This window comes from Protobothrops mucrosquamatus, unplaced genomic scaffold (assembly GCF_001527695.2).
Source record: "Protobothrops mucrosquamatus isolate PMUCROS unplaced genomic scaffold, P.Mucros_1.0 scaffold5, whole genome shotgun sequence".
In the NCBI taxonomy this organism is placed as follows: domain Eukaryota; kingdom Metazoa; phylum Chordata; class Lepidosauria; order Squamata; family Viperidae; genus Protobothrops; species Protobothrops mucrosquamatus.
Genome location: NW_015386392.1, coordinates 2,843,347 through 2,868,294, shown reverse-complemented (window position 1 = coordinate 2,868,294; position 24,948 = coordinate 2,843,347). Strand labels below are relative to the sequence as shown.

The following is a 24,948-nucleotide window of genomic DNA, read 5'->3' as shown; positions in this document are numbered from 1 at the left end:
GCTGCCGCCGCCGCCAGCCGGGGCATAATACGGTAAATAAATACGAGCATGGGGATCCACGTGTGAACGAAGCCCCACTCCCCCTCCCCTTTTGCTTTCGCTCTCGAGCCGGCGCTTTTTTTTTCTTGAAATTTCCCTCTTAAAATGAAGGTGCGTGTTATACGCCTGTGCGCGTTATACGCCGATAAATACGGTACTTGGCCATACAAGATCAATTATTGTGGGGGCAAAACATCCTTATGAAACTAATCTTTGAAATCAATAAACAGATCTGTTGAAAGCCACTGCAGGTATTCTAAAGAAAGAAAAGGCTTTAATAAAAAAAAAGATCACTTGCATGTAAGAAGTCTCTCAAAAGTTTTCAGCGTATTAATTTGGAAACCAAAGATTACCGCATCACAACTTTTATTAATTCTCCAACTAGCTGCAATGCCAGAAGCCTACTTTAAACATTTTTTAAAAAACAAAGATAAAAGGTTTTCTATCCCCTGCAGCTAAGAACACACACATATGAGAAAGCGATAATTGAGTCCCATCAGATGAAGCAGAGTTCCAGCAAAGGAAATTTCCAATGCTGGCCTCAGTACCAATTCAGAAGCTGAGGTTATTTGGTCCATTAAAATGTTCTCTGTTGCCCTGTATAATACATCCCGGGCCACAAGCCTCAATAAGGAGATCTATATGAGCCTTAACTCTGCTGCCTGCCTTATTTTATACACGCAATCAGGCAGCTGTAGATTGGAAATGTCACAATATAATCTTATATACATGAATGAACTAAAGTTGAAAAAGTTTTATATAGAGAGTAATGGGATTTAGCTTCTCAAGTTTTAACTGTTTTGAGAAAGCACCAAGGTTTTTCCTTCAGGAGGCAAAAAAGAACAAATGCCAAATTAGTGGAGAATTCAGTGCTGTACTGGAATACATGATCACCCCTTGCTTACTAGGGCAAAGTGTGAGAAGTAGGTCAGAAAGTTCCTTTTCAAGTTCCTGTATAATCATTGGATATTTTTGCTTGTTCCATTGTTTAATTTTAAAATATGTTATCTAAAATAGTGGATAACCTCGAGATAATTCAGAACTCTCACATAGGCAGTTTAGAAATCCCAGTGTTTAGACTATGAAGATCTCAGATGCCCATACTTTAAACATGTGCTCTAAATCTGATTGTAATTGTACTAACAGCCTTTACTCAACTTATACCCTAACTTTATTAAAAGGTCACTTTGACATTAGATAGCACAAATTCTGCTCTGACCACATATTTTTTCCTTGTAGATTCAAACTGGTGAGGAACAGTGGTGAAACTGGCATCTTGAGGGAAAGGCATAAAATACAATTCTAGCTCTTCTGTTTTTAAGCCTTCCATTATAGAATGTATTTTAGCTTATGTGCTGTAACTCATATAAAGGTAACCAATCTATAAAATAGACTTTTATTTTTGTGGAAAGACTGAAACACAGATTACAACAGCTCAAAATTAGACAACAAAGATAGGAATATAACTTACCTTTTTATTGAAGTGACTGAGTAAACAAGAATGTAGCCATTGATGTCTATGGAATAGGTCTGAGGAAATATGGAATACTCATCCTGTTGGAAGATAAAGCTTCCTTTTAAAGTTCTGTAGCAACACACACTTATTGGTAATACTTCCTTTGATGCTTGAGATTAAACATTATCATCACATCATTGGAACGCTATACATGAATATATACAAACTGATATCTTTTCATTGCTATGTCTTATACTCTTGAAATTCCAGGCATAGCTGAAAGATTTCAATGCTTGTGCAAGGGTCAGCAAGAATTCAATTGGGCATAGAAGCAGTATTACTGAAAATGGCATGTCCACATAATCAAATTTATAACCAATGGTTTTGACAAATACTAAATGAAAATTTGGTAATACCGAACTTTCCATTTTTAAGTTGTTGTATTAAAACTGAGTTACAAGAAGACTATTAAAATAAATTATTATGTTACTAGATTTACGTTTTATTAATTTTATATTTTTGCTATTAAGAATGCAAAATTAGATCATCTGCTTTGGTAACTTTGTATATGCTCAACTGCATTATAAAGGTTAAAAAAATGTTCAAATTTCAGTTTATAGCAAAATAGTAAGTCACTGCCACAACGGACATAAATAGTATTGTACAAAAGACCAGACAAAACAATAATCTAAGTTCCAAAGATCTGAACTTTAATCCTGCTGCTTATTATGAAACATTTCCAAAGTTCCAAAAGCTATTTTGGTTGCCTTCCTAACTAGTCCAAGTACCTTTCAGAGATATGACCATTTACCATAGCATCTTCTGGATTGCCTATGGGGACAGACTTTGCCAATACTACTTGTATTATAACGTTGTGGTAACTGAATCTTGCCACTCCCTTTATCCGTCTGAGAATGGTCTTGTGTTAGACAATTTCTCAGATTATGATTCTCCTCTGGACTTGGGTTGGACAAATCCTCTGGAATTGACTTGGTAGTGGCTCTTATTCTTGTCCCTCAAAGCTATTCCTTCCATCCATTACAAGGCCAGACTAGCTCTTCTGGATCTTAGTGAACTTGAAAGAGTTAAAATGGGGAGGACAGAGATGAAGATCAATCCAAATGTACTCACCTGCCTTCTTCCCAAACTCATACTTAGCAGGGACATCTAAAGAAGCATTGTCCGTATGCTTGATTGAACAAAAGGACAGTGCTTCTCCACATGCTCCAGGACTGCAGGTCTACAGATGTTCATGCTCAACAGAGGGAGACCAGGGAAAAATGGGATAGGAGATAAGAATGGAGAGAGACAGCGGGGAAGGGGGGGCAGCATGTACAACTCCAGCCTCATAACTACTGGAGTCTTCGCATTTCAATAATGTACATGAAGAAGATAAAACTAAAAAGACTGAATCCATTTGATCCTAACCCAGTTCTTCAAGGACATCAACAATTTGTGTAATTTGAAGATATTAAACCCAGACTAATATAGTCACATACCTGTCCAGCAGTGTCAACCACTTGAAGATGATATTCTTGTCCATTGACAGTAATCAACTTTGTGAATGCTGGACAAATAAAAATAAGAGTATGTTAATGTTTCAGATGCACAATTCATTAAAATCATGCATTTAATAAGATACAGCATTAGTATTGAAGTAAAATTACTTTAGGTATCATGGGAAACGCTGAGTAGATTTATATAATAACGCCTCTGAGTAGATTTATATAATAATGATGATGGAAAAACAGATTTGCTAATACATTTAATTTTTCCATTAGAATATTTTATTTATTTACATCCTGTCTTTATTAATTTCATAAATAAAGCAGCAAACATATCCAACATACCTTCCTTTGCCTATTTTCCTCACTACAAAAACCCTGTTGTTCTGGGTTGGGCTAAGAGAGAGAGAGGGACTTACCCAAGATGCACACAGGGCAAATACAAAACAAAAACCCAGTTGGGCATTAAATGTTTGGTTCTAGTATATGTATTATTTTTGTAAAAATGGTATAATTTCCCCCAAATTATAAACTATATTAAAAAGTTTGAAAACTGATATAAACACAATATAAGCACAATATTTCCACTAAAGTACATTCATGAATACATCAAAGTACATTTAAGAACACATAAGCAAAAGTTATTTAGCTGCATTTGACTCCATGAAAGACACTTTTCCATAGAGGCAGAAAGCTACTTCTTGCAGTCCATTTGCTCATGCATTATGTTTAGAAATTGTAGGCTGTACTGGAATAATTTATAGCTCCTACTTGCAAGAAGATGCTGGACTTGACGACTTTATGGTCCTTCTCAACTAGGAAATTATAAACAATATTTAACAAAGGCCTGTCTCAAATAATTACATTTTAACTCATTAAAATGCATTTTTTACATTTACAAAATTAAAATCATGTTAAGACTAATATTCTTGTTTCTCATATGCCTCTTGCTTTTCAAGTTTACTTATCTAAGATTGTATTTGATTACACATGAATTTAATTTCCTTAATCAATCAGAATCTTTAAAGTTAATTAAATGTGGTAGCAGTAGGTTTCTAGACTTGAAATTCCATTCATAAAATGTATCTGCGGTCATTAAGGCTGCCTGCCCCAATTTAGTACCTGCAGCTTGGCATATCCATCATCTTGTGAAAGTGCAAATCACATGAATGCAAAAGAAATTGTTACAGTGGATGGAAGTCAAGAAATGAAGTATTTCAATACAAGACTGACAAGTGAATGTTCGATGAAGCCAGCATTTTGTTATTGTAAATCAAATTCTGTTTTATAAAAGAAACATGTTGAAATGATCTGTATAATCTATGTTTTACTTTTTTCTAATGCCATCCAAATCATTCCTAATATAAACATTAGATATTCTATTAGCAGCAATGTGGGCTGGATAAAATTTCAGAGTTGAGAAATGTAAACACCTTGTTAAACATTCATTGCTGAAGAATTAGCTACTATACCAAGGGGACCTTTATGCAGAGAAGGTCCAGCAACAAGGCTAACTTGAGTCCAAACAGAAGCACTGGGAATTTTTTTCTATCAAGGTCTCAAACATTTATAGTCAAAACAGGAACATCGAGGAATTTTTCTATCAAAGTCTCAGAATCTGAGTCAAAACAGGAACACTGGGAAATTTTTCCACCAAGATTTCACAAGCTTCCTGGCGGTAATACAGTAGACAGATCAACACACTATAACAGGGGTAGTCAACCTTGGCTCTTTTATGACTCGTGGACTTCAACTCCCAGAATTCCTGAGCCAGCATGGCTCAGCTTGGAAACCTCTTCCTTTCCCCTCAGTGTGGCTGGCTCAGGAATTCTGGGAGTTGAAGTCCACGAGTCATAAAAGAGCCAAGGTTGACTACCCCTGCGCTATAAGATAGTTTATCAATACTATACTTTGCAACAGACTTCAAATCAAGTTCACCTTTCAATTTTTGAAAGATGCCATGATTAAAAAACTGAATTTTAAGCTACCAAACAGAATCTTGTGCATTTCACAATATATATAGAATGAAATCTCAAATATATTTTGAATACAGCTAAACTAGATTTGCTGCACTAGACAATTGCAGAACTTTGTAAATCTCAGACTTGTTTTATAATCCTCATTAAGGATTGAGATTTCACTTTGCTTACTTGTAAACATATTTATGATTCACAGACAACAATCATATTTGCAAATGTTTCAAATCGAAACCAAACACGGGGGGGGGGGGGGCAGAAGAATGCAAAAATTGACCTGGTTCTCTAAAATTAGAAAATTAATATTTATTACAGGCCAACATATTGTAGAACTCATCCATAATAGAGTGTTAAATCTGAGAAATAGTGTTCACACTTATATTTTTTGAAATAAGATTAAATATCCTTCAGAAATGGTAACTAAAACCATGTGGCATAGTATTGTCTATATGTATACTGTACACACACATATAGTGTAATATATAATTTTGTATGTTTGTGTGCGCACCCACTTATACAGGGTATACCAAAAGTCATGAATTAAACTATAAACTATTTGGTTGTTATTTGCTTCTAAACATTTCCTTTCTCATTTGACATGTAACCTCTGAATATTCCTAAGTGCAATAACATTTTTTATGAGAAATAAATAAACTGTATTGTGATTGGCCTATGGGGCCTAATTTCCAGTACACTTGGCATGTGTGTGGATGTATTTGTGGATGTGTGGGAATAGACAGCTAGAACTGACATATATTGACATTTAATAAGAAAATCTTCAGATACCCTTTTTGAAAGGCAGACAAAGTACAAGATCCAATCTGGGTGAGTCACTGGGACTGGAGGGGGACCGGAGGTTTACTCTTCCAAGCTTTCGGATTCCTGCTGGAGCCCCCATCCTCAGGGAACTGGCTCTCTCCAGCTTCTCTGAGGATGGGCTGCGGCAGGAGTCCGAAAGCTCGGAAGAGTAAACCTCCGGTCTCTAGAATCGACCCAGATTGGATCTTGGAACATTATTCTATTTGCCTTCATTTGTAGACAAAAGTATCTTAGATGTACACAAAGAAACTGCACAAAGATTTCTCTGATGTATTTAGCAATATAAAATTATAGCATAGTACTGATGTACAGTTTTGGCAAAGACAGGTTAAAATTTAACGTAAACAATGTTAGAACTGTACTGAATCTTAACTTGAGCCATATTTTGAAAAATAAACAAAAACAATATAAAATATATTATAATATTGGGGATTTCATAAATAACTGAGCGTTGAAGTGGTTTATGGATTAAATCAGGGGTAGGCCACCTTGGCTCTTTTATGACTTGTGGACTTCAACTCCCAGAATTCCTGAGCCAGCATGGCTCAGCTTGGAAACTCTCCCTTTCCCCTCAGCATGGCTGGCTCAGGAATTCTGGGAGTTATAGTCCACGAGTCATAAAAGAGCCAAGGTTGACTATCCCTGGATTAAATTGTAAGGGTATCTGAAGGTGGCTCCCAAGAAGGGGCCTTCTGCAATGAAAAGACCACTAGGTTAGTTAAGGCTGCTGCCTGGGGAGGAGGGGTTAAAATGGCACATGCTTGCAAAGTAGAAAGACTGTTCTAGAAAAGCTACTGCAGCCACATGACAGCAATGGGTTTGCTTTTTTTTTTTTTTGTAGCTGCATTTTTTATTTTGTTTTTAAGGAATAAGAACAATGATTCAGTGCTACAAAGTTGGCTAGATAAGTATTACTACAATTTAGTGTATGTGTATACAATATACATAGAATATATTTCTGTCTTTATTGAACATTTAACCTTAAGATAGCCAAATGTTTAAGGGAAAGTTAAATGCACACTATTTTAACTCTTTGGCAAAAGATTAAAAAAGAAAAACAAGATTCAGAAACTGTATGAAACTGTTGAGAATTCTTCTGACCTGGGCTTCAGGATTACTTACTGTTCTCTATGGTAGGATCATAGGAATCAACAAATTGGCCTTCCACAAACTGGATGGTCAAAGATGATTTCCCTATGAAGAAAGCAAAGGAAGTATTACAAGTACTGCATACTATAGGTTAAGAACATTCTTTCAGATTTTAGTTTTTCAGCATCCTGAAAAAAATGGACTGAGATCTGAAAAAAAAATGATAGGAATTTCAGTCCATAAATATTTCCCATGGCTTGATTTTGTTTAGCTGAAATATATAGGAATGGTTATTTTATCATCCTTGCTTCAGATATTCTGAATCTCACCATGCCTATAGACTATTTATCTAGTTCTATCTATAACAGCCTTCTCCAACTTGTTGTTCCCCTCTTTATGTCCAGCAAACATGGCTAGTATTGGCCCTAATAATCTGAAGAACATCAGGACAGGGAAGTATTGTTTACTTTGACTGACAGCAACTTTTTAAACTTTCTTAGAAGACTATTATTCAGCCCTACTTGAAGATGCCATAAACTAGACTCAGGTGCTTCTGAATATATAAACAGCCTTCTTAATATACAAAGCATACCCAGGTTGCTTAAAGGAACAAAATATTTCTGAAATACATCAGAGGGAAAGCTATCCTAATCCCTGCTCCAAGTGAAATCACAACAATTTACATGACAGATGCTACAGCTTTCAATTCACCACAATTATTTCTAGAATTATAGTAACTGACTTGCTTACACTGGGATTTTATGTTGTGGACAACGCATACATTTTAAAACAATATTATTTTTATCATCAACCAGAAATCAAATGTTTTTGGATGAAGAACTAGCAATAACTTCACTCTCCACTTGGGTCTCTGTGATTATTAGTTCAATAAACATAGTTCTTAGAGTAGAGCATCGACTATCCTTTAATTCATAGACTTATAATCAAATGTTAAACCTATTCTCAAAGTTGAATTCCTGAAAATTAATATTTCTACTAGTGTACTTTGTTGGACGACACTTAAGTTAATAACAGATTTTAAGATTCAGAAGCGATGTTAATACAGTATGAAACAGAATGCTACCATTAATTTAGACACATGGAAACATATTTTAAAATTTAACTATATCTTTTTGCCTATACTGCCTATATATTTTTGCCTATACTATAACCTGAATTTCTGCTTCATGTTTGTACAGGCAATATAATTTTTAAACCATGATGGGTATTGGGTATTTTCAGCTGAGATTTATGTTTTTCTAATACTGAAGTCACATTTATGTTAGCATTTCACCATATAGAAAGAATCACAGTGTAATAAGACTGAGCTTTCAAATTAACATGGTCTCTCGTATTTCCTCTGTATACAGATATTTTTAAAGTATTATGACATAATCAATTTTCTGAGAGATATTGAATGTACTAAAAATCCAGCCTGGTACCATCCAGATGTGAGGGAATGGAATTCCAGGATTTTCAGAGACCATGGCCAAATTGTGGGGCAGCTGCAGTAACATCACACCCGGAAAGTGTCAAGATAGGAATACAGGTCGCTCCTTCAGCGACTGTTCAGAGTTAGAACAGCAATGAAAAAGAAGGTTTATGACTAGTCCTTGAAGTTGCCTCAGTGTCCTTACAGACATGTGACTGTGATTCAGGCACTTGGCAACTGATGTGCATGTACTATTGTTGCAGGATCTTGCAGTCATGTGATCGCCATTTACAACCTTTGTAGCTGGCTTCCGACAAGCAAAGTCAGATTTGCAAGTTGTAGTCATATGATATTGCACTTAACAACCACAACTGATTCACTTAATAACCACCACAATTTGGAACTAACATCATTAGTCATAATATCTCATCTTCTGACTGCGTTGTTTAGTATTCCAGTTGCCAGTACCAACTGCAATCAGTAAGTAAAGGTTATCTGCAACTGATTGTCAAATCATAATTGGCATCAAACTACAGATGATCGGAATGCTTTTAAAAACAACCTAAAACCAAGAGGCACCAGACATAGTCAATTTCAGATTAATCAATGTCTGTTCATCTACTGTATGTATTTCGTCCACAGGAACAATTGATCTTTAAACATGCTAGGGCACAGTTCACCAAGGGTGACTTAAAATTCATCTTTGAAGAAATCATATGGAAAGGAAAATCTAAAGTTTTAAACTTTGTAATGTTGTGATTCTTTAAAATAGTAAATAGGTTTGGGCGATATGCCCCCTCATAAATAAACTCATCAATATACTTGATTCTAAAAGAAATCTCCTGTAGATTTCCCTCCTTCCCAACCTTGTGCATGGGACAAACTTATAAAATTTACAAGGTTGGGCCTATTCTCCATCCTCAGACCATAGATGTTCAAGCAGCACAAATGAAACACTAAAAGTTTTGCTATTTAAAGGCAGCTGGAAGAAAATCAAGTCAGCCATCTATCATGAACGCTAACATGAAAGTACTTCCACAGCAAGAACAGGCCAAAGTCATTACACAGACATAAACAGGTATATATTTTTACCCATGCCATGATGGACACTATGATAGTAAAAACTAGAATAGTAGTGTAAATATCCAGAAAGATATGAAACAATAAGTAATTATGGTATAATAGAAATGAGAACCCTCCCACCCCCACCAGAAAGTATAGATTAATTTGCTCATTCTCTTTAAGATATATAAATGTTTCTCATGCATGCTTGGGCAAGGAGGATATTGCCCTTAATCTTCACAAACTCTTCAATCACTCCCAAACAGGGAGAGCTGAGTTAAAAGTTTGCTGGGTACAAGCAGAACTTTTTAGCACTGTTTCTTAAGTTTCTTTTTAACCTGGCACTTAAAACCTTGTTATCTTGTTAGCTGTCATCATCATCATTATCATTCCTTCTTTACAACAGCAAGAAACAACCATAAGCCTGGGAACATTCAAATTCCAGTTCTGGTGACTGCAAACTCTGTGAAATTTGCACATGACATCTCTAGAAGATTGCAACTCACTGCTTGAAAAGCCTACTCTAGAATATATAGAATACCATTTAAGATGAATGTTCAATATATAATTTTCAGTACTAATACTGCTTATTTAAAGAATTCACGAAAACCAAAGAAGAGATTTCACTTATTTTTTTTTTAAAAAAGAACTGACTAATTTCTTTCTTACCTTGCACAGGGTTGTTTTGTTAGTAAAGGAAGTTCCTGTTTTATCTGAAAGAATGGAAGGAGGAAAAGGGGAGACTGAACAGAAGTAGGCACTACCTATCAGTTTCATTAAAACATGCATAAAGACACAAAATATATTGTACCTTCATTCAAAGAATAGTTTGGCATAAATTTATGTCTGATTTAATGCTTTGTTTAGACCAGTGTAATTCAAACATGGCAAAGTTAAAATGTATAGACCTCAACTCCCAGAATTTCCCAGACAGCATGCCAAGTCCACAAATCTTAATATTGCTATGTTTGAAAAACACCAGTTTACACCAATGTTTATGTTGATGAAATATAAAACTCTTTTTTCAAGTGTTATTTCTGTCTCCTTCACATGATCATTGATCACACTGATCAATTTTTTTCTTCACTCAAGTTCTTGTTAGCATTAGGACTTACATTCAAGCAACATACATATGTTATATGTTATAACATACAGACTCCAAACAGTGCATATGTTAAAGTTAGGATCAGCATTTTATGCTTAAAACTCTACTGGGTGTAGGGCCTGAAATATGTTGCAATCACAGTTGTAGAAGAATGCAGCTGTTAGAAAAAATTGGATGAGAAAAAGCAATAATTTAGACTCTCTGACATTACATAAATTGTATTATTCAAAACCAAACAAATCAAATTATAGTAATGTAAAAAGAATACCATCCCAGAAGATGTCAGTTATGTGACATTCATGCTTTTAGTTCCTTGCCAACAAAATGTAGGCATGCAAGTTGCACCCTCAGCTACAATTCAGAGCTGACTAAAAGACACTAGAATAGATTATAATTTTATAAAGTTATAATCGAGTAAGATTGGCACTATTTTGCCCTCCTACTTTCTATTTTGAGTGGGAAGAAGAGAACGCTGGATCTTTAGTTGGACATGTTCACCTGTACCACACCATTAGCATAATTTGTCTTCATATCAGGCTGCCATCTGTGAGTGAAAACTGGAATAGTCTCAGAAATTGCTTTAATTCAATGTCTTGTAAATAATTTGCCCTCTAGACTATTCCTACCTACCGGATGCCTTTAAGACATATTGGAATTTGGTCCAAATCCAAGGCTCACAAAGCTGCTGGGAATCTTTTCATAAGGCAAACCCATTTGGATCATAGCAGGTGGAGAGAAGGATATTATATGTTCATTTAGGGATATCTGGGATGATTCGTTTATATATTATTTTGAAAACAATGGTGGGAAAGGGGAAAGCTAATGAAGCCATAGTTTAACTCTTAGTTTGTGCAGCTTAGAATAGTTATGCCTTTTCCTATTAAATCAGAAGTGATTCTCAACATTTCATCAACCTCATTAATTATTCATTTCACCCAAGAATGAAACTTTACGGACACTTTTACTGTAATTATTATTTATAGTACACATATAACTGTGTACTATACAACCAAAACGGCATCCAGTTTTGGTCGCCATGATGAAAAAACGATGTTGAGAGACTAGAAAGAGTGCAGAGAGCAACAAAGATGATTAGGGGATTGGAGGCTAAAACATATGAAGAATGGTTGCAGGAATTGGGTATGTCTACTTTAATGAAAAGGACGAGGGGTGACATGATAGCAGTCTTCCAATATCTCAGGGGCTGCCTCCAAAGAATAAGGGGGTCAAGCTATTCTCCAAAGGGCCTGAAGGCAGGACAAGAAGCAATGGATGGAAACTAATCAAGGAGAGAAGCAATCTGGAACTAAGAAGAAATTTCCTGACTGGGGGGGACAACCTGCCTCCAGAAGTTGTGAATGCTCCAACACTGGAAGTTTTTAAGAAGAGCCATTTGTCTGAAATGGTATAGGGACTTTTGCCTGAGCAGGGGGTTGGACTAGAAGTCCTCCAAGATCCCTCCCTACTCTATTATTCTGTTATTTCATGTTGAATGATTAGTAACTATTCTCAGTTACAATGGTGCTGAACGAGGGGGACCTATGATAGATATATGTAGTTGTGGCCATTGCAACATCCCCACAATCACAGGACCACCATCTGACACTTGACAAATTGCTCGCAATTACAATGATTGCAACATCCTAGTCATGTGATCATGTTTTTACTTATTAACCGCCAGAGTCATTAGACAGTGATGTGGGCAGAGTATAATTTTGATTAATCAATCAATCAATCAATCACCATTTCTTGCCTAATAACTGTAACTGGGATTGCCACAACTGCCATCGTAAGTTGGCATGGTCATGTAATGTCGTGCTTTATGACTATGTCACTTAGGAACTGAGTTGCCACCCCTAATTATCGTAGTTAAACCAGGATTACTTGTAATTATTCAGGACATAAAACTTACTCAAGAGACTATATGATAGGATGCTTAACTCTGAATGGGAGACAGTAATACCTTAAGGGCAGGCAGAAGAGAGGATCAGGAGCAAAATGTATAAAGTTGTATGTGGATGTGGTGACTGAGGTTATTGGTGATATGAATGCCAATGATGTTAATTATTTTAGTCTGTCAATTCAGCTGTGGATGGATGTAAGAGAGTTTAAATAAATAAATCTAGAACGGTCTGCATAGTATTCAATAAAGGGCATTAAAATTAAATCTTATGCTATCAGGGCATTAAAATAATCCAAAATGGTGCAATTCTTGCATATTTTAGCAAGTTGCAGCAATCATTTTTTTCTGCTTGAGCTATTAATAGAGGGCTGTTTTTTTTCTCTTATTACTCAAGCAATTTTTTTTCTATTTTACACAAAAGAAAAGAATAGAGAAGACAAATAATTTTGGCACTAGTATCATGTTGCTCACTTTCCACACTGACAAAAATTTCATATGGGAAATTTCTAAAGTTGAAAGGTTATTTTGTTTCAAAATAATAATATATATAACAGTATATATCAGCATTCCCCAACTGGATACCCTCCCCATGTGTTAGGACAAAAGCTTCCAGAATTTGCAACCACAATGTCAAATGTTACAGTCCCAACAAAGGTTGAAAGTAACAAGTTGGAAAAAGCTGTAAATTTATTTATTTATTAACTTTATAGGCCTAAATTATACACTAAATTATCCAAATTGTTTTACATAATCTCTTAGCCTATAATTCTTGAATATTCATAACCTAATAGCTGTTTAAAATCTGCAAAGAATCCCAGGTCACTTTTAACACACATTGTTAGTTGGGAATTCTTTGAGCTGAAGACCATATCCAGATGGCACCAGAGTCAAAACAGTCACATTCCTTAACCTCTCATAATTTTTTAGGTTAAGTTTTTTAATAGCCAGAGTCAATAGCATCCTATTCCATCTGCTATTTTCTATTTTTAAATGGATTAGGATAGGCAAGTAAAAAAGCAAATAGCAACAATGAAAGAAGCAAGACAAGCACAAATATACTTTCATCATAGTGTTATATTCATATAATTTATATACCACTTCAATTCCTACATAACATTTAAAAAATGAATATAGGTAGTCCTCAATATAGGCCATAATTGAGTCCAAAATTTCTCTTGTTAAGTGACACAGTTGCCAAATGAAATGTTTCCCATTTTATGATCTTTCTTGCCACAGTTGTTAAGTGAATCACTGCAGCTGTTAAATTAGTAACACGGTTGTTAAATAAATCTGGCTTCCCCATTGATTTTGTTTGTCAGAAGGTTGGAAGAGGGGAATCATGTGATCATGGGATTCTGCAAACATCATAATTATGAGTCAGTTGCCAAGTGTCTGAATTTCTGTCACGTGTCCATGGGGATGCTGCAAAGGCCGTAACTGTGAAAATGGTCATAAGTCACTTTTTTCAGTGCTGCTGTAATTTTGAATGGTCACTAAATGAACTGTTGTAAGTCAAGGACTACCTGTATTTACAACTTTGTTCTAATTTTGTCACCACTAATACAATATTTTAATCTTATTGGAAACTCACTACTTACCCACATTTATCACCAAATACATGATTTTTGCCCCAATGTACTAACACAAAATTTCTGTCACTCTTTTTTGGAAGACTTTCTGCATGATTCTTACAACTACAAAATGTAGACAAAAGCTTTTTGGGAAGAAAATCCAGAAGCTAAAAATGGTTTTATAATTTAAAAAACAGTTCTCAAAATTATTAATAATGTATTTATTAGAAAAGTAAATCTGTAAAATGTCTTTTGGATTTTATTCCAAAAGTTGCTTCGAGGTATGGAATGTGTAGGAGATGAATGCAGCATGTGTTTGCAACTTCATAATGGTCCTCCTCTGAAAAAGCATTTCTAAATTCTTTGCAAAATTATGCACAGGTCTATTATTTATTAGAACTGCTCTTGGAAAATGTTCCTTTGCCTTGATGACTTTATTGGCTTTCCCAAATCTCTTCACTGATGTCAGTGAGACCTAAGCGTGACTAACTTACTCTGTATTTAACCCTTTATCTGCAAATACTACAGACTGGGCCCTGAAAGTCCTGCCAAAATGTTTAGAATTTGTCAGTTTTGCAGAAACAAAATCTGGAAAGTTTTGTATCCTGGGTTTTAACTGAAAACAAAATCCAGAGGGAACTTAAGAGATATTTAATGCGCTCTTGCTCTTCTTCCTCTACGTGGTCTATCCACCCTCTGATTCTCCCAGTGTCCTTCCTGCTCTCTCCCCAACTACGGCTGAAGTCTGCACAACTATAATCCTCCATTCTTAGCTTTTTTCTGCTTTTATGCCCTCAATTACAATAATTGTGTTTTGTTTTTCATTGAGAACCAAATAGCCCTATATATCATTTCATATATGGAACAAAACTTTGAAAACCCCAAATTCTGGTTTCATCCAAAATTAGCTATTCTGTACATGAAATAGTTCATATACAGAATGTTTTGTTATATGTAGTCCTCGACTTATGGTCAACTTCAGAAAGAGTGCATTTTGGCCCATAAAGCACTTCCGGCCATCATAAAAGATTACCCCCCCTCGCAGTCACATGACTGTGATATGAGTGCTTGGCTACCTGTTCACACTTATGACCAGTTGCCAAGCACCCCACAGTCATGCAACTGCCATTTGCAATCTTCTCTGTGGGTTTCCTCAGAAAATTAATAGAAAAGCAGGCAGGGAAAGTTGTAAGCTGCTGCTGCCTGCCAAGAAGGGAACTGAACTCAGCAGGCAGCTCTTTTGCTCTGTCCACCTAATGATTCAAGTAATTGCTTAATGACTGCAATTGGAAGTGTTGGGATTGCAGTCACTGAGCAAAGCAGTCACGTGGGCAACTTGCTTAAAGACTGCTTCACTTAACAATCAGGGTTCCATTCCCAATTGTGGTTGTAAGTTGAAGACTATCTGTACACCTATAAGAGTGCTTTAAATCTAGAAGTTTATGAAAGCAAGGAATGAGAATTGGTAGAGTAGGTAAAATCCTGGCTAGAAACTGAGATGCCATGAATTCTCATCCTCTCTTAGGCATGAAAGCTGGCCAAGTGACTTTGGGACACTTGCCCTCTCTCAGCCCCACAGTGTTATTGTTGCAGGCAAAATAAAAGGCTGGAGTATTAGATATGTATGCTGCTTTGAGCTAACAAAAATGAAAGCAGGATAAAATCTGAAAAACAAATAATAATACCAATATCATTTTTATGAAGTTGTCAATAGAATTATAGGCACCTGGTGGACCAAATTGCAGATAATGCAGATAATACTGAGTCAAATATGAACACCTGAAAGGCCATCTTAAACTTCTGAATCTTATTTTTACTGAAAGCTCTCTCTCAATGTACCAAGGCCAGAATAAAGAGCATTGTCTCTAGGCAACTTTTTAGAGTGATTTTAATATGGTTAACAAATTAGCATTGCAAATTACAAATTGCTTTTGGGGGGAAAAAAATCCTTGCATTTCTGAAAGTATTTTGCCATGTCCTGTCAGGACTGTGAGAAATGCAAATTCAACATTCAAATAAATAAAAGATGCCCCTTTTCTTTATAGAGAAATGCTCTCTCTATAAATCTAGCTTTTTGCAAGCAAATAGATACATTGAGGATCCCAATTTATTTTCTTTGGATATTATAGTTTTCTACACAATGTTAAACTGCTGAACCAAAATTTAATATTTTAATAATCCATTTAATGTGCTTGCCAGCCCGAAATCAAACTGAGATTAAACTTCTTCACATTCTGCTGTACACTCTGATTATAATCTGAGGGATGTCTAACTTGATTTTCATAAAAATATGACCTTTCTATTTCACACAGAATATAGGAGGAATTTCAAACAAAGTGCAATATATTCAACATCACTCATGCAGAACTGACTTCCAAATTTGTATTATGGAAAATATAAATTAAAACAGGCAAGGCAGCTAAAGACTTTTGGCTTGAGGTATTACATGCAGTCCTGAGAATTCAATCCAGTTTTCTTATTTTTTTTCCTACAAAAATATTTGAAATAAGTGAGTGCAATTCATCTTCAAAGAAAGCACTCATATACATTTTTCAAATACAACAAACTGGAATATCAGAATTGTGCTGATTTGACTGTATCAAATAGCTTCCTTTTGGAGCTACTTATAGGGTGACATGATAGCAATGTTCCAATATCTAAGAGTTGCCCCAAGGAAGAGGAAATCAACCTACTCTCCAAAGCACCTGAAGGCAGGACAAGAAACAACGGATGGAAACTAATCAAGGAGAGAAGCAACCTAGAACTAATAAAAAATTTCCTGACTGTGAGAACTATAAACCAGTGGACTTGCCTTCAGAGGTTGTGGGTGTTCCATCACTGGAGGTTTTTAAGAAGAGACTGGACAATCATTTGTCTGAAATGGTATAGGGTTTCCTGCCTGAGCAGGGGGTTGGACTAGAAGACCTCCAAGGTTCCTTCCAACTCTATTATTCTGTTATATCAGAAATGTCCATAGCACAGTGATACAATACAAGGTTCAATTACATATCTAAGATATGCAGCCCACTTAAAGAAGCCAACCTGTAAATAAATACACATAGAAAGTGGAGTAGAAACATCTAAATGTTGGGACATAGTGTATTAAAGGTGCTGTTTAAGTTATCAAATACTTCTGAAAGCCAGATCAAAGCTAAGCAAATGAATACAGGTAATTCAAGAGTTAATTCTAGCACAGTGTCCTTAGACAACCCTTTCAGTTGCTCAATATTACAGTTAAGAATACTGCCTCTAGTGCTTACTGCTCTCACTTACAAGTTCACTGCAGTAAGGTTTGCCACTAGGCAGGCAGGCAGGCATAAAATGAAGCTTTTAATTAAAGTTGGTATTTTAGGCTATTATTGAGGAACAGCCGACATGCTTTATAGCATGATATGGGCTCTTAGTACTACAGGAATCGAGTGCAAACTCCTTACAAACACCCAGCATAATGTTTTAAGTTATGCTGAGCTACTATTTCAGTTTTATTATTAAAGATTTGGCAACTCCACAAAGTATAGCTATTTAACATAATTTTTCCCCTAAAAATGCATCTAATGCTTAATGAATTGTCCACAGCACTAAAATAATTAAAACACAGTAAGCAGCAAAATGAAAAACATTTAATGTCAGAATTGGCACACAGTACTCCAAGATGATTTGATATGAATTCTTTCTTTATGGAACCAATCTGTTTCCGCCCAACTCCCTTGTATAAATCAAATTTATAGCCAGTTCATCTACCCAGATCCCTAATTGTATGTGTGTACATTTTTCAATCATTAAGGATGAGTTTTATTCAGAGTGTTGCATGGATCATTTTCTGATTACACACCAATGTAGGATTGGTAGTTTGCGGATCTTCAACATTTCAATGAATAAAAAATCAAAATCCTTCCAAATTTAGATCTATTCAATGCTCATCAGATATTTTATTTTCTCACTACACTATTAGAGCTTTTTCACTTTGCAATCTCTTGTTGATTCCCCACATATTTTGCGTCTCCAGATTAATTTCTCTCTATAATGCCTGAATACAGGTAGTCCTCAACTTACAACTATTCGTTTAGTGATCATTCATAACCACACTGAAAAAAGTGACTTATGATTGATTTTCATTTATGACCATTGCAGAATCTCCATCATCATGTGATCAAATTTGGACGCTTGGCAACTGACTCATATTTATAATGGTTACAGTGTCCCAGGGTCAAGTGGTCAATTTTTGAGACCTTCTGGCAAACAGTAAGTGGGAAGTCAGATTCATGTTACTAACCTAACTGCTGTGATTCACTTAATGACTGTGGCAAGAAAGGTCGTAAAATGCTGCAAAACTCACTTAACAATCATCTTGCTTAGCAACAGAAATGTTGGACTCAGTTGTGGTCATAAGTTGAGGACTACCTGTATAGATAGCACAAATTCTGGTATTTATTTAAAGCCAGTTGATAAATGTTTTTTCCTCCAATTTTCACAGGTAGCTTTATTCTCTTTTTTGCCCCATTTCAGGTTACATCTCGTGGTGTCCTTGGAGAACAAAAATGGGAAGAGAGAAAAGGAGGAGAAAGAACTGGAAAACAAGTAAGCATACAGAAGGTCTTGATATATCTTTATTATATATAATTTTCAATTGAAAGTTTGCCCCTCCTCCCCATGGTAATTATTGTCACAGTATAGCAGGAATTGCCCATTGTTTTGCTAAGACTGTATCCTTTTGATTCTTATTACTGTACTGTATTACATTTTTATCGACCATTCCTGTAGAACTGAAAGAGAACACAAAGAGATCTTCCCCTCACTTTATCCCCATGAGAAACTTTCGAGGTAGAGTGAGCTGGAAAATGCTGATTGGTCATTCAAAGAGCACTTAACAGAGTCTCAAACTACTTAACCACTAGTTCCCCACATTCCCATCAGAATTTGCTAAGAAAAGGAACACTAGAATAATGACTCTTTTATAACAACTCAAGTGCCTTGTTTCTAACAACATATATACTGTTTCAGAACTGTATACAGTAGGACTTAGTAATTATTTTGCAGATATTAATAAAACAACTGAATCTACCTCAAAGAGGAAATCTGCACTTTTTGGCACGGTATGAATGTGTTGAAGTTACTTATCTGCTTTTAACAAATAATAAAAAAATACAACTTCACTTTACAAGTAATTCTTGCATAAATTTCCTTCAGTTTTTGGGAGTCAACATCCTATTCAAAAATATACATGCTACAAGACAAAATTTATAGAAATGGAAGAGAAATGCCAAAAAGATGCCTTTGAAAATGTTTAGGCCACTAAATCCAATATTCAATTCACTATCGGAATGAATACAAGGCAAATTATTCTGACTGAATTACCTGTTATATTTCCACATTATATAATAGATACATACAAGGCATCTATAAAACTTACTGTGATACTGCTAATCACTTTACCTTTGATACTTTCCCTTTAGTTTGCAGGGAAATTGCTTGATTTCAGACATTAGTATGCAACCCTCCCATAGTACATATTGCAGATGTTGCTGTCCAAGCCTATGTACCTGGCTGGACTTTGAATCTATTCTCTGATTCACCTTGTTCCTTAACATCACTCTGTTTACAATAGAACAAATATGTAAAGAATGTCAATGGCTCCATGTTTAAAGTTCTTTAAAGCCATTAAAGGGCAAAAAAGCAGACAATACATCTTTAAAGTAGATTCAGTTTAGCTTGTAATCATCTGAGATAGAATACAATGATTGTTTCTCAGGAATATGCAGGTAGGTTGCATAAGGGGGCATTTTATAGTGTTTACAGTGTTTAGTAAAACTGGAAAACTATATGATTTATGTTATGAGAACTTCAATAAGTATCCAGTTTGAAGGGATAGATCTAGAATGGTGGGCATACCTGCAGCTACAGACGAGATATTGGAAAGATAAAAAAGAGTTAGGTATTAAATTAGAACTGACAGAATTGGATAAAATAGTATTGGGATCAGAGGACAAAATGAGTAAAAAACTATACTATTATTTGTTAGAGTTGGCAATGTATGAAGAACAAGTAAAAGTAACTATGTTAAAATGGAGTAAGGATTTTGGTTTAAACTTCGATCTGCACATCTGGCAAGAACTATGGGCAAGGAATAAGAAGCTTACCCTGGCCACCTCTTACAAAGAAAACCTCTACAAAATGTTTTACAGATGGCATCTCCGCGGGTATTCTAATTGATTTTACCCAGCCAACATTTCTTCTAAATGTTGGAAATGTAATCTGGCAATTGGAACATACTATCATATGTGGTGGGAGTGCCCGCGAGCTTGTGATTTTTGGACTAAGGTTAAAGAATGGTTGGAAGAAATACTAGAGCGAGTGGTAGAGTTAAAACCAGAATTTTTCCTATTAGGTATAACCAGGGCTTTTTTTCTCAGAGAAAAGGTGGCGGAACTCAAACCTGGCCACGCCCTCATCAAACCCTAGGACCGCCCCTTTAGAGAACAGGAATGCAAGTAAAATTTGGGAGGGGCTATTTCCGGTGCGGGAGGGGCTATTTCCGGTGCGGCCGGCCCGAAAAAAGGTGCCGGAACGCGGTTCCGCCGCGTTCCGGCTGAAAAAAAGCCCTGGGTATAACAACGCAGAAGTATGACAAAGGCATACTCTATTTGATGCTACACATCCTAACGGCTTCCAGATTGGTTTATGCTCAAAACTGGAGGAATAAGGGAATTCCAACGGAAGAAGAAATCCTGTATAAAATTTTACCATGTGCAGAGATGGACAGGCTTACAATGGCTATGAAAGATAAGACAGAACTGGAATATTTCGAAATCTGGGACAAATTTTATCGATGGTATGAATCAAGGAGAACTGCTCGGATCTTAAGCTAACGATAGGATTGAAACATACATATAATTGTATATATAATTGTATTATGTAGAAGAATGAGGTGTATATAGAGGTTAAGGATGATGTATTAAGTTTTTGTATCACGAGAAACAAATTGTTAGGAATATTTACTCTGGAATGTCACGTATGTCCATTTTTGTTTTAATTGTATTATAAATAAAAATTATATATATAAAAAAAAAAATAAGTATCCAGTTATTTCACTTGTAGGCAAACCAAACATTGAACTAGGCATAAGCATCAGAAGAGATCACAGCCAAATGTAATTCCCTAACAATATGCTGTATAATACATGGGGAAATGGCAACTACTTGTCACTCACACTTTGTTTTATAAGTCTACGACTGCAACAAATCTCTTTAATTATGCAGTGTTTTCCAGTCCTAAAATAAGTGTCTTTTATATTCTGTACACCTTAAACAATATTTTTAAAATTCACACATTTATCTGAATAAGACTGAACATCCACTCTAGCTGATCATTAGCTTGTTCCTGAATCTCATCAACACACTCACCGGATTCTAAGAAGGAGCTCTTCCTTCAAAATCATTCACAAATGCAATTACCAGGAAAAGCTTTGTGGTCACCAATAGCAACTAGGTGATCACATTTCTTCAATGCAAGAAAATCTACATTAGTAATACTCAGTATATTCTGTCAACTGTATGTTTAAATGCAACAGCCAGTGAAGAAACTGTGCATGCATAGAACACATTTTAATCTATATTTACTTGTTATGCCAGTTAGTGGAAATAATGAGAAACAATACAAACTACAAATTCTTTATAATTTGTAAGAAAGCTTCAGCCTGCTTTCAGCTGTTAGAAAAAGGGAATTTTCCTCAGGAATAACTTCACATTCCATGTTCAGCAAATCTCACTTTATTGTCAAATAATCTGAGAGGGCTTTGTTTTAGTTTACTGTTCTTCATTTTTCTTCTGCTTCTGCACTTAGTTTATCAGTAGCAATTAGGGGATTGTATGGACTGCAGAACAAATGTAAATTTTCTATCTAGTTGAGCTTGCTTTCTGCTGACTTTCTAAAAAAATCCAGATAGTTTTCTTCACCACACAAGGGAACTAGCCTGCCTCTTCATCAGGTGGTGAAGAAAATTAACTAAAGATTAGTCCTGGTAGAAGATTAGAGGCATGGGTCAAGTTCAAATTCCCATTCAGCAAGAAAGGAAATTCATTAGGTAATTTGTGCTAGTTACTCTCTTCCAGCCTAACCTACTGTTTGAGATTATTGCAGGAATAACATTGAGGTTGGAGGTGAAGAACTAATTACGTTGCCTTGAAGTTCCTGGAAAAAAGTCAAAGCACAGACATCAAACCATAATAGTCCTGCAATTCAAGGACCTCTGCATGTTATAGTTTATTGTTTATTGGTTAAAATTTTGTTTAGTTTTTGCAATCTGACTCTCAAGTATTTATAAAACACAATAGCAAGATAACAGAAAGAACTCAAAATTGAAAACATAAAACACATATGACCCATCCATTTGACATTTCTTTCTCTCACACACATACTCCCCCTCCCAACGTCCTCCAAAAGAGCTCAGTCTTCACTTTTTTTCAGAAGGGGGCCAGAATTAGGGGGAACCTAATTTTAAGCTGGAGGCCATTCCCGTCAGTTTTCAACTCTAGAGAAGTACAAAGACCACAAAAGATTGGGAATATAAAATGTGCCTCATTGCTTCTTGATCTGAAAATTAGCATTCTGAAAGCAAATATGGGGATAGGCTTCCTGAATTGGATCTCTTTGATTTCTCCAGTTGTATACAACTGTGCAGCTTTACATACAGCATTATTTATCTGTGTAATTCAAGGGACAATACAGCCTCATTCAACTTCAGAACTCTGAGCAAGCAGGTGGCAATGGAAATTAAATTGGAGGGGGGGGGAGAATCATAGAGCTGGAGGTCTTTTAGTCCTACCCCCTGCCCAAGGCAGGAGTCCTTATATCAGAATGGACAAATATACAAAATATCCTTAAAATATTTGCAACAGAATGGGAGAAAATGTAAGCCACAGAAATGGGGATAGAAAGAAAAGTAGGCAGAAGGTGGCCTGTGGCAAGAAGAAAACATGGCTGTCTAGAACAGCATAATTCTGCCACTCACAGGAAGAGAGCTGTGGGAATGTCTGGAATAACATACAAGGAAGTTGAAGGTGGTGGGAATGGAGTACTTAAGAAGTATGTGTGGTGGAACAAGAGAGAAGGTCACAAATATACATAAAAACATAGGCAACCTGCACAGCAAAGAGTGGGTTTTAGATCATGTGGCCATCCTCTTCATCTTGATGTTTTACTTCCTTGTCCCTTTGGAGAACATTCCAGATGGCTTGCAAAGATATAAAGCTGGAAAAGGTACAGAAGAAAAAAGGAGAAGAGGGGAAGGGAAAGAGAAAGAAAAGAGAGAGAGAAAAGGGGGAGAGAGAGAAGGGAGAGAGGGAGAGAAAGAAAAGAGAGCTAAGAGGGAAAGCGAGAGAGAAAAAGAGGGGGAGAGAGAGAGAAAAGAGGGGAAAAGGGGGGACAAAGAGAAATGGGGGGGAGAGAGGACTAGAGAGAAGAGGGAAAGAGAAAGACAGAAAGAGAGAGAGCTAGTGCTGTCCAAATTTAATCCAAGAAGCAGAATGCACAAGTGGTCTTCCTCATGGGATTGGTGCTGGAAAAGTGGAAATAGCTTCCCTAAAGCATCACTTTCACTTTTGTGGCATGCCCAACCCTGTTAACACATCATGCATTTGTAATTAGTACCTGAAGGTTTTCGGGGGGGGGGCACTTTTACTCCAAGCACACCTACAGAACTGAATGAACATTGCAACTTAAAAGTCATCTTTGGTTTACATTTATTTCTCTGTAAAACTCAAGGTAATATTTTAGTCCTCATCCAGCTCACAGCATCACTTTCATTTTTACTACCGAAAGGAAAAAGGGACAAAAAGCCCAAACCACCTTGACCCCAACACTCACATACACACACACACACACACACACACAAAACAAAACAAAAAGCCTGTGTGGTAATTTGAGGAAGCAAAACAAAAGGTTGCGTAACCCGCATTAACCTTTTCCCCGCCGTTTGGACGATCCCCATGGAAAGAGCCGGTGACTCCCACCCAACTCAGCCGAAAGTTTTATGGCGGCCGTAAAAAGCAGCTGGATTTTGTGAATCGGCGAAAGTCGCGGAGAGCGGACCAGCCCTTCGCCACCTCCACTAGGCGAGAAGAGGCGTCTCCGCCGATCTGACTGCCCCCCCCCCGTCCCCGTCCCAACTCCGCTGCTCAGAAGGCGATCTCGGGGCGCCGGGTCGAAGCCGGGTGGGGCGACGAAGACCCTGGGCAGCGCTTCCCGGGGGAGCCGAAGGAGCATCTCTGCTCGTTCCAGGCTCGCCTCCCGCCCAGGAAGGCCCTTTGAATTGGCTCTGCCCAGGCGGGAAATGCAAACCCTCGCTCGGGCCGGGGCGGCGCAGCCCTCGCTTCCCGATCGGCTCCTCCAGGACAGCCCTGCCATCCGCCCCGCTCGCCGGCCGATAGCGAGGGAGAGGCCCGGCCGGTTCCTCGGCGCGCTCCTCGGCACCTGTCAGCGCCGGGATCGAACGGGAAGGCCTCGCCCGCCCCCCTGCCCCTCCGCCGCCGGGTGAAGCGAGGACAGAGCCCGCCGAGCACCCCGGCCACCGCAGGGCGGGACTCACCGACGCTCCGGTATCCCAGGATGGCGATCTTACGGGACTTGGACGGTGGCATCTTTTTCCCGCCGATCCCCCAACTGCATCAAGGGCTGTGGTGGCAGCGGCGGCGGCGGCGGCGATGGCCGGGCAGGGAAGAAGAGCGGGCGGCGCTGAGGCTCTGCTGACGGGCGGCGGTGACCTGCGCGGGACTCCCGTGAGGACTGTCTGAGGGACGCGACGGCGGCGGCGGCGGCTTTTTAGTTCATGTGACGACAACCGCCATCCTCCTCGGCCCCGCCCCCGCGCGCGCGCACTTGCGCTTTCACGCCCCGTTTGCCTGCCCGGGATCCCCCCAGCGTGGGGACGCCCCGGAAGGGGGCGGGCAGAAGAGCGCGACGGCTCCGCCTATTGGCCGAGCGGAGGCGCTCGCTGG

General features: G+C 37.4%; 1 protein-coding gene across 1 annotated transcript in view; it reads right to left on the bottom strand.

Annotated features, from left to right (window-relative positions):
* RHEB (Ras homolog, mTORC1 binding) overlaps positions 1-24,645 on the bottom strand; it is a 31,492-nt gene extending 6,847 nt beyond the window's left edge. Inside the window, exons 1-4 of the mRNA XM_015832535.1 lie at positions 24,540-24,645; positions 6,918-6,989; positions 2,995-3,062; positions 1,511-1,593 (exon numbers count right to left, since the gene is read on the bottom strand). Of these exons, the coding sequence (XP_015688021.1) occupies positions 1,511-1,593; positions 2,995-3,062; positions 6,918-6,989; positions 24,540-24,591 (275 nt within the window). The 5' untranslated portion in view covers positions 24,592-24,645. The remainder of the gene's footprint in view (positions 1-1,510; positions 1,594-2,994; positions 3,063-6,917; positions 6,990-24,539) is intronic.
* Positions 24,646-24,948: the final 303 nt, after the last annotated feature.